This window comes from Mixophyes fleayi, chromosome 1 (genome assembly GCF_038048845.1).
Source record: "Mixophyes fleayi isolate aMixFle1 chromosome 1, aMixFle1.hap1, whole genome shotgun sequence".
Lineage (NCBI taxonomy): Eukaryota > Metazoa > Chordata > Amphibia > Anura > Limnodynastidae > Mixophyes > Mixophyes fleayi.
This window is the reverse complement of record NC_134402.1, coordinates 350,895,645-350,906,969: the sequence shown is the minus strand read 5'-3', so window position 1 is coordinate 350,906,969 and position 11,325 is coordinate 350,895,645. Positions and strand designations below refer to the sequence as shown.

The following is an 11,325-nucleotide window of genomic DNA, read 5'->3' as shown; positions in this document are numbered from 1 at the left end:
CACTCACATCAGATCTGTAGCTGGTGCAAGGGATACGACTAAAAATCACGTACCTTTGACATGTCCAAAGCTTGAATCTGATGCTGTTGCGTCCTCTTGAGCTTGGCATTCCCTTACTGTACATTGACTATGTACATACGTCTAGTCCCCTCCCCGTTTCACCCCTGAAATAGCAAGATAACGTAAGTGTCCATTGCACTCAGGGTCGGACTGGCCAGCCGGGGAGCCAGAAGATCCTCCGGTAGGCCGCGACCCTGATCGCTCCCCTCTTCGTTGGTGGGGGGAGCGGGTACTTTAAAAAAAAAAAGGACTAACATGATCGCGGCGCTCCTCCTCTCTGCTCCGTTTGCACTGAATGTTGGGCGTGACGCCATCACACCCGACGCTCAGTGAGGAGCGGCGTAGAGAGGAGTTGACAAGAAGACAGAATAAGAGAAGAAAAGAAAGAAGCCGATAGAAAAGGTAAGTGAGGAACGGTTGAAAGGTAGAGCAAAGGCAGCATGGCACAGTGTGAAGAGGGGCAAAGACAGCATGGCACAGTGTAAGGAGGGACAAAGGCTCCATGGCACAGTGTGAAGAGGGGTAAAGACAGCATGGCACAGTATAAAGAGGGGCAAAGACAGCATGGCACAGTGTAAAGAGGGGCAAAGGCACCATGGTACAGTGTAAAGAAGGGCAAAGGCAGCATGGCACAGTCTGAAGAGGGGTAAAAGCAGCATGACAGAGTGTAAAGAGGGGCAAAGGCACCATGGCACAGTGTGAAGAGGGGTAAAAGCTGCATGGCAGAGTTTGAAGAGGGGCAAAGGCAGCATGGCAGAGTGTGAAGGCGGACCAAAGCAGCATGGCAGAGTGTGAAGGGGGGCCAAAGCAGCGTAGCTGTGTGTGAAGAGGGGGGGCCAAAGCAGCACGTCTGAGTGTGACGTGGGCCCAAAGCAGCATGGCACAGTGTGAAGGGGGGGCCAAAGCAGCATGGCTGAGTGTGAAGGGGGGAGCCAAAGCAGCATGACAGAGAGTGAAAGGGAGCCAAAGCAGCATGGCAGAGTGTGAAGGGGGGGCCAAAGCAGCATGGTAGAGTGTGAAGGGGGGCCAATGCAGCATGGCACAGGGTGAAGGGGGGCCAAAGCAGAATGGCACAGAGTCAAGGGGGACCAAAGTAGCATGGCACAGAGTGAAGAGGGGCAAATGCAGCATGGCACAGGGTGATGAAGGGGGGAGCCAAAGCAGCGTGGAGGGAGCAATGTGATCATAAGGGGGCACAGCATGGTGATGAAGGGGCACAAAAATGTGTGTGTGATGGCACAGTGGGCTTGTGACAATGTAATGTGTGTGTGTGGTAGGTGGTGGCTAATGAGTGCTATTTTGTTTGTGGGGTGATGGTGGGGCAATATGATTTTATAGTGGGGACTATTAATTTAAGATGGGGTGGTTTTTATTAAATGTGAATATGAATTATTTAATGGCAGTGACGGTTGCGAAATAGGTATATTTATTATACGTAAATGCTATTAATTTATTGCTGGAGCTGTTTGGAGGGAGGGAAATAGGTTTATTTATGAAATGGTAATACTATTACTTTAATGTTGGGGCTGGAGGAAGGCATAAGTATTAATTGTGGGTCCTATTGATTTAACACCGGGGTTGGTTGGAATTTTCTAAATGTACCCATTTTTTTATCCAAATAGGGCCCCCAACATTCCAGGATTCAGACAAACCGCAACTAAAGAAACCAGCAGCCACAGGTGGTGAAAGTAACAAGAACAGGTAGGACAGTCTATCAAATGTTCTGATTCTAGTGGGACAATCTCGATTTTTGGTGACTGTTCTGCCCAATCTAAGGGGCAGGTCAAGACTGTGTACTCTTTATATACACACTGCATTCTTTCTATACTACACTATGGTGCTATCTGTCCTTCGTGGGCTGACCACTCCCCCTCTAGTGTCTGGTCTCGCCTGTATGATGGCTGACCACACCCCCTCTGGTGGGCTCCTAGCATTGCAGTCCCCCCAGTGGGCCCTTCATGCCCCAGTCCAACACTGATTGCACTCAAAGATTAATTGGAAGTAGCAGCACTTTGTGGCATATGGTTTAGTTCTGGGCATGCACAGAGCAATTGTGAGCATTATATTGTCATTTCCAGAATAAGGCCCAGGGAGGATACGGAGCACGTAAGACCGTGGGGCCCCTATGATGTAACATGGTTATCATTTTAGATACATTTTAGACAAATACAAATGCAATATTGTGTGCACTACTGTTAGATGCTTGCAGCTCTGCCTTCACAAGCAGTTGTCACGAATCAATGTAGAAATACAGCTAAGGAGCCATGGATAAGGTGAAAAAAAAACAATGTTTATTGCTGGAGAGTATGAACAGATGATGAAATAATGAGCTTGCAGAAATTACCAGATATACAGCAGTTGCAGGTAAATGGGAGGTGAGGAAAGATTCCAGGCAGCATGTACAGGCAAATGCACAGGTAAGTCACAGGTTCACATATGAAACAGGTCAGCAGAAATGGTGGAGCATAAACAATTTGGAATGCAGAGAGGAAGCAACAGGGGATGTATCAGTAGGCTGATGTGGTCTACGGATAGGACAGTCCTGTAAGAAGTGCTCATTGCTGGCACAGTACAGACACAATTTGTTTGTTATTCTGCGCTGCCGCTCCTCTTCGGAGATATGGGGGCGTGGACCACCTGTGAACCGGGAATTGGTTAAGCCATAGTTCTTAGTAAATGGCAAATTTGTAGGAGCACAATTACCAGGTGCTGCTTGCACAGATTTCACAGCAGAGAGGGTTGGAGATAAATCACCTGCTTCTGCATTAGAAGAGACAGAGTCTGACAGCCTCCTGAGTGGGTCCATAAGCAGGGTAGAAAATTTAGCCAGCTGGGAGCGTAGCAGGATTATGTCCATTTGTAATGCCTGTAGCTGTGGCAATTCAAAAGCTGGTAAAGCAGACATGTTCCAAAAATAAATGAAAAATTGATTGCAGAACAAAAAGGTCCCAGAAATAAAAAAAAACTTTCACCTGACTCCTAAGCTGTTTTGTGGGCTGGTTATACTGTCACGAATCAATGTAGAAATACAGTTTAGGAGCCATGGATAAGGTGAAAAAACAAACAATGTTTATTGCTGGAGAGTATGAACAGATGATGAAATAATGAGCTTGCAGAAATTACCAGATATACAGCAGTTGCAGGTAAATGGGAGGTGAGGAAAGATTACAGGCAGCATGTACAGGGAAATGCACAGGTAAGTCCCAGGTTCACATATGAAACAGGTCAGCAGAATGTATGTTGAGATAGAACTCAAGCAGCATAAATCCAGGAGCACAACAGGAGGAAGTAACCACAGAGTATAACATCAGGATGTGACAACAATAACCAGCCCTGAATGCTGGGAGAGACAGGTATAAATGGAACACACCCAGGTGCATGGGATAATGAGTGAAGCAGTGTTAACTCCTAAGGAATTAGGAGCAGGCACAATAGCAGCACCTCTGATGATCAGAGGTACTGCTGCTAACACATAAAATGAACACAAATAATAAAGTCTGATAATCCAGGAGGCAGGAGCTGCCAGGCAAAGCAGTATGCTGCAGGCAGATCGTGACAGCAGTACAGAGTAAAGCCGGACATACGTCACAACTGTACAAAATCCTGATTACCCAAATTCAGGACTGCCCCACCAGTTTCAGGACAGTTGGCAGAATGTCATGCTCTCTCTTACCTATTCTTGTCGCTTTCACTACCTGCGGCAGCAGATATCATTACCTCAGTTGCTGCTTGTCTGGATCCTTGAATGTTGGGGGCCCTATTTGGAAGAAAAAAATGGGTACATGAAATTTAGAAAACTCCAACCAGCCCTGCGTTAAATCAAAATCACCCAAATTTAATAATTAGGCCTATCTTTAGCCCCAACATTAAAATAGTAGTATTCACATTTAATAAATAGATCTATTTCCCACCAACCAGCCCTGACATTAAAATAATAGAATTTACGTTTAATAAATATAACCATTTCCCACAACCATCCCCAGCGTTGAATAATTCATATTCACATTTAATAAATAGCCCTCCTCCAGAAACTCAGACCCACATTCAATTAATAGCTCCAAACCAACCAAGCATTAAATTAAAGGTCCCATCACCTCACCTTAAAATGATAGGTCGTTATCAAATTAAATAGGCCCACAAGGAAGTTAAATTGTTCCACCATCAGCCTACAAAGTAGCACTTATTAAATAATTAGCTTCACCTAAATTAATAGCCTACCTCCCACCCAAATGACAGTAAAGACACCCCAACAGTAGAGCATTTAAATGTACTAAATATACAGATTTCCCGCAACCATCACTGGCATTAAATAATTCATATTCACATTTAATAAACAGACATCATTCTCCCAAAACAGCCCAACATTCAATTAATAGCTCTCAAACAACCCTAGCATTAAATTAAAGGTCCCATCACCACATCTTAACTTGATAGGTCCCACTATCAAATTAAATAGCCCCACCAATAAATTAAATTGCCCCACCATCAGTCCATAAATAAAGTAGCATTTATTAACTAACTAGCCCCCACCTACACTCCACCAAGAAATTAATAGCCTACCTCTGTTCAACATTATATTAAGACTCCCCCACTCACTTCCATCCCACATTATATTAAGACCATCCCTCCCTTCTCTCACACATTATATTGTTGTTGCAAACATGCTATTTATTTGGACAATAACATGAACAATGCTTACAAAACTGTTCAATCCTGGGAATCAACTGATTTATTTATTCTGAAAAGTGCCTTAGTTTTTAAATGATTTGTTATTTTTCTACTGCTAAAATGTGTTTTTACTGTATACAAATATTACTACTGAAAGCGTACACACATGAGAGACCTTGCACCCATTATAAGTAAAATGTTGTAAAGTAACAAGAGTGAAAGAGTTAACACTGGTATATGTTGTGTGTGCGCACTGGCATTCTATGCAAAGATAAGCAATCATCTTGTGTCTGATGTGCTGCGTCCTTGTTAAGCACTACCTTACTATTATTGAGAGTATATTAGAGAGAGGAATAATTATTCTTATTGGCTGAAGTAGTACTGAATTTCGTACTTTTCCATTAGTGATGAATGTCCATTTTCAGTTGGATAATTATCAGCCATATAGGATAAGAGAGCCCTTCTTCCTTGTGTGATGCCAAACAGAACCAGGCTAGTAGTGATCTTCGCCCTTAGCAGTCCCCTTTCCCTTAGAGGTGAAATTTCTCACATTTGGCCATTTAATAAAATAGTAAACTAGGACATGGGGGAATTTTTTATTTTTACTAAAATGCTTTTAAACATGCTGTTTGCCTTTTATATTAGATACATCTGTAGAACTATATGTTCCCGCAGGTCCTGGCTGCCAGGACATACTGGTGCTTTTAGCTCCACATGCTCCAGCATGCTCTGGCAGCCATGGTCATGTTGGCACTGTAAATTCTACAAGCACTAGCACATCAAAGAAGTCAATGGATGCCAGGGCTTGATGTTTTACAAAATATAACCCATTACCATGGCATCCCCAACACAGGGGTGCTAGGAGGTATCATTTTACTCCTCAGTGCTGGTCTCCATGTTATAGTGGAACAAGCCCCAGCCTAGTCAGCACTGCATGAAATTCCGTAGCAACCAGTCCTGCAAAATTCTGAAGGAGTCAAAATGAAACATACCCCAGCTCTTGCTTTTTACTGAAGATGTGAAAAAGATGCACTTATATATCATTGACAAACAGTAGGAGTTAGCACAGCAATTTATATACTGAGCTTAAAAACTGGGCATTGCTTCATCATCATCATAATCATCATCAGCTATTTATATAGCACCACTAATTGTGCAGTGCTGTACAGAGAACTCACTCACATCAGTCCCTGCCCCAATGGAGCTTATAGTCTAAATTCCCTAACATACACACACACACACAAACACACACACACACACACACACACACACACACACACACACAGACTATGCAAGGGTATAAACAAACACCATACACAGATAAAGCCATGGTTGGGGCAAATCGTACTCATGACCCCAGTGCTGTGATGTAGAAGTGCTAACCACTAAACCACCATGCTGGCCCATACTGCTTGCAAAGGTCACCCTAGCACAGGTGATCTTATTCAATTGAAAAAGCTGAAGGGGAAGTTTCCAAGATGCTGTGCACTAGTTTTTCTGCCAGAGATACATAGGATCTCCAAGAAGATGTTGCCCTAGCATTTTCTGAGCTTGAGAAGAAGGTCTGCCACTGAAAATGTCTACATATTTGCAAGGCCAGCTGCTTTGTCACATTTCAGAGGTTCTGACTGTATTTTGCTCAGGAATGTGTAGCTAAAAGTCCCCAAACACTTGCATCTTTGAAGCTTCAAAAGCATGTTCTTATCCAAAATGACACAGAATTGGATCAACTGGTAGACTTTCTTGGGCACCACCTCAGAATGCTCAGGATATATTACCGCCTCCCAGAAGGTACCCTCCAACTATCCAAGATCAGCAAACTTTTAATGGCTCTCAAGAGGGGAAGATTGACTGAATTCAAAGGCAAGGATTTGGAAGAGATGACCATTGATTCACATGGTAGTGTCAGGATTCCTTGTATGAATTCCACAGAGATTAGTTGTATTTGATGAAAAGGGGGGTATTCAATTGTTTGCGAGATCGGGAAAATACTCGCGCTCTAAAAATATTACCGGTAATACTGTAATATTGCGTGTAAATACCGTTAATACGGTAATTTACTCGCTGGATTTCAGCTCGCAGCTCAGGGAGCTGCGAGCTGAAATCCAGCGAGATATTACTTTATTAACGGTATTAGTCTTAGAGCACGAGTATTTTCCCGATCTCAGTAAACAATTGAATACCCCCCAAAGTGTCTTTATTATAAACAGAGATTACACAGGTAAAACCTTGGTGCCGTCAATGGTTAAACAGCAGACAAAGTCCATAGGAATAGTAGAATAGGATACCAGGATTGCCAGGCTTAGCTGGGAAGCTGGAGCTGCTGGATACCAGACACAATAGGTTTACTGCAGGTTGGCATATATATATATATATATATATATATATATATATATATATATATATACATATATATATAGATGTAGATATAGATAAATATTTTGTATACACATAGTGGTCGAAGTGGAAATTTAGATGTGGTGTTATGAAAAATGTAATGGAAATGTAAGTGAATGGAATGTTGTAGTTCTACAATGAAGGCAGCAGTATATTTATTGTATATACTGTTAATATCAATCTTGCTATTAGATAACATCTTACACTATGTGAATAAGCATCACTTTATGACCCTCAATTGTACATATTTACAGTAAAACATTTTGACTACAAAAAAGTGCTAGTTTCATACTTACTGCAACAACTTTATTTTCTTTGCTCCAAAATCTGGCATTTAGTGACCCCTTTCTAGAAAAACATGGCATGAATCATTAAGAAACATAAATGCCGATACGTCTCGTATTTTGTGTGAAATCACTGTGCGCATGCCCAGAAACATACCATACGCCAGATAACGCAGCAACATCCAATTCAGCAATTCATATTCGAGTGCAAAGGATCCTTACTACAGCATACGATTTCAGGGGAGGGGACTGACCATACTCACATGAAGTATAATAAGGGTGTGCCAAGCTGGAGCGCAAGCAGCAGGGTATGATTCAAGCTTTGGGCATCTCTAAGGTATGTGATTTTCAGTCCTATCACTTGCACCAGCTACAGGTCTGGTGTAAATGGTGATTACTAATAATGACAGTTGTGTATGATAATAAAAGTTTTTTATTGGGGGGGGGGGTTATTTTATTTTATAAGTTTGACTTTGGGACCTATTTAACAAGCCCTTAATCCCCCCAAACTGCCGTAAACTTAAGCAAACCATTGCAATTGTAACTATCCCCTCTATTTATAACTAGGGGATCACAGAAGATATCTCTGATATCTGCTGCAGTCCCAATTTTATCATAAGCAATAGCAGTCACATAGTTTTATATGGGGACTGCTATTTCTCGTGATAAAATCAAAGATTTTCAGAACTTGTGGTGAACGCCATCTGAAGTTGGCGTTAGCCATTGAAAGCTATGGGGAGAGTATTGCGGTAGAGGGATCTTCGGATCCCTCACCACATCTTACTTGCGCTCCAGTGACTATGGCAAAGGTGGCCACTTTGTGATAGTGACCATAGAAGAGATAGAGGACAGGTGTTCGCTGGGACAGCCGTTTATAATGACTACTGTCCAGGCAGAACACTTTTACTAAATGGACACGATCTTAGACTATCACTGCGATAAGGAATGAAAATGACCGTGCCAAAAAACGCTAATTGTTAAATATGCCCCTATATTATTGACAGGTGACATTAATTACGTTTTTTTGGTGTGTGTTCTTTTGTGACATAATTTTCCACATACGTATTAGACATAACCTGACGTATTCATCAACCGACGTATCTTCAGATCAGAATACCAACGTGCATATACCCGATGTACGTGTTTTTTTAAAAAAATAAACATTCATTTTGCATGTCTTGGTGAATGAGGTTCTCAGTGTATTCCTCGGCATTACATGCGTGAATTGTTTTGTTGTCTACAAACATCGATTTTTGTAGATTCTGAAACAAAATTTGCTGCATTATTTTGCTGATCTCTAACCAAAATAAACTAGTGGAACAAATTAAATGCATACAATTAAGACTCTGCTAGGAGTCATAATAATACTTTTTGCCTCACAATTGTATTTTAGTAGCAGCACTTTGCAATTTAGTAGAGACATAAACGTATATTTATATATTCACGGCACACATCCTGCATGTAATAACATACTATTAGTAGGTCTCTTATTATCCATTTTGAAAGACCTATTAGTTATGCATTGTGCAATAGCATTAAATTTGTTAACACCTTATCTCGTCTCTTCAGATTAATTATAGTGTTCTCATTATTGCATCTGAAAAAGCAGATGTGCCATTTATGTCCTCAAATATTTCTTATTGTTTCTGCTTACCATGAAAAGTAAAGAAAAAACACAACGTTTACAAATGATCATATAATAGTTAGGATGGTTCTTCAGTAGCATTTGTCTTATTTAAATTTGTTACTGTATATTCTTAAATGTTTCACAAGTTATTCAGCAATGAAGAGGTTATCCCCATTAAGCTGTGATCATGGAGCAGTTTGAATGAACACATCCACAAGTATGCAATATGATTACACCCACCGTGCAGAAGCGGCTTCTGATTGGTTTTCTCGCCTGTCCTTCAGCAAGCCCCACCCCGTATCCTTTTTACTATGAAACAGGGAGAGTTGGTGGGTTTGGGAAAGAGAAATGAGGACCAGACAGGGGAGGGATGTGCTGCGGGGGCCACCAGCATCTCAGCACAACAACTTCACTATCCCTCATCCCTCTACAGCTGAGCTCTCTGCTCACCATGCGGATGGAGGTGTAGAGCATTCTGCTGGGGATTAGAGAAAGTTATGCGTCCTGGAGTATTAGAAGACCAGTGATCTATAACAAGTACTTCATCATCAGAGAATCGCAACATCATCTCCGTCTGCCCAGCGCACGTTAGCATTGTGTTATGGGAACGCTTCTTGCAAGCTCTATAATAATCATGATTTGGCATAACGACGTTTAACTGTGAGCAGAATCCACAGCAGAGCTTGTTACGGAGAGATCGTGATGTGGGGTTATCAGACCCAAAGTTAGGCTCAAATATTGCTCTAATAGCACATACTCATACCTGTAAACTTGAACAATCTCTTTAATTGCTGATTGTCTGGAACCGTTTCTTTATGCACCTCCCATGGTCATTATCTGGGCAGCCTCATCTTCCATGTGACGGGGCATGCTGGGTACAGCTATGGGCACTTTTGGATTGTATAAGTGGACCTCTTACCAGCGCCTTGGTACAATTGTCAGTCTCCTGCTTGGGATGCTGTTTTTCCGAGGTAAGCCCCCAGAAAAGTGACAATTCCTTCTATTATCTGCTCCCACGTTATATCCAGGATTTATCTGTCTAAGAATCAGTATATGACCTGTAGAAGTTATAAATGCCACGGAGATAGATTAAGGCATTAAATCACATGCGCTTTTCATTACTCGTTAAAGGGCACAAATGCCTTGAGAGATGCTTTATTGTTCTTAATTGTATCAGTAGTGGATTACATGGAAGTGATATTGTGTGTTCAACACAGTTTATTAAGCCTCAGTTCTCAGATTTGTTTTGTAATAGACAATAAACAAGTACTCATTTTAGAAGAGACACAGCATTGACTGAACATATCAAAGTACCCACCAGATATGTAGTTGTGCATTGTAAGGTTCATGGATTTGGTCCTGGGAATATATTTTATGTGTGCATGTATATATAAATATATATATATATATATATATATATATATATATATATATATATATATATATAATATTATTGCTGCTCAAAATATAAGGTGTTATTCTATATTCTACTTTTATTCATTTACATCACTTTGAGTATGGGGATTAATACTTTTTCAAGAAAGAGACCCAGAATGACTACATTTAACTGACAGAAATTTATGCATGACATGCCAATGTGACTTGTTTCAGTGGAAGAACATCACCAGAGAATCATATGATACTGACAATTGGTATCTTTTGATCCTGGCAGAACCTAGCTTGTTATGTGTGCTGTCTTTCTTTAACATTGCTTCTGTTGGCAAGCTTTGGTGGGTTCCTATGACCTCATGGGATTACGCATAAGAGGCTTCTTATTGTTGAGCATGTTTAAATCCCCTGCCAGCCTCTTTTCCCATGGCACTTGAAGATACCATTTCTACAAGTTTATATCCTGGGGTTAACCATTTCTTCCAATTTTTGTTTAAAACTGAATGTTGTTGATGTTAAACTAGCTATTCTAGCATCTGAAAGAAGTCATTGTTTCAGTTTATGTCTCCAAGTCTCTTTTAGAGTTAATATACCAATAAAAAATTACATAAGTCCACACATAGTTTATATAAATTTGTAGAGACATAATAAACTGCGTAAACTGAATGTCAAATTAAAGCTGAATTATTGATATCATTATAAAAGAAATGAAGGGGTGTCCCCAGTTTTCTGGCCAGGACAGTCAGTTCATAATGTGGTACAGCTGTTGGCTGTCATGTTATTTTTTCTCTTAAGTGCAATAATGTATATTAGTTAACATGAAATTTATGACATATGTAATAACATTTCATTCCTCCAGATCATGCCCAATAGTGTAACAAAATGCTCCAACATCAGCTG

At 40.9% G+C, this 11,325-nt stretch overlaps 1 protein-coding gene across 1 annotated transcript in view; it reads left to right on the top strand.

Moving 5' to 3' along the window:
- The first annotated feature begins 9,367 nt into the window (after window positions 1–9,367).
- TMEM132C (transmembrane protein 132C) overlaps window positions 9,368–11,325 on the top strand; it is a 428,959-nt gene continuing 427,001 nt past the window's right edge. The window contains exon 1 of the mRNA XM_075176818.1: window positions 9,368–10,007. Within this exon, the coding sequence (XP_075032919.1) occupies window positions 9,905–10,007 (103 nt within the window). The 5' untranslated portion in view covers window positions 9,368–9,904. The remainder of the gene's footprint in view (window positions 10,008–11,325) is intronic.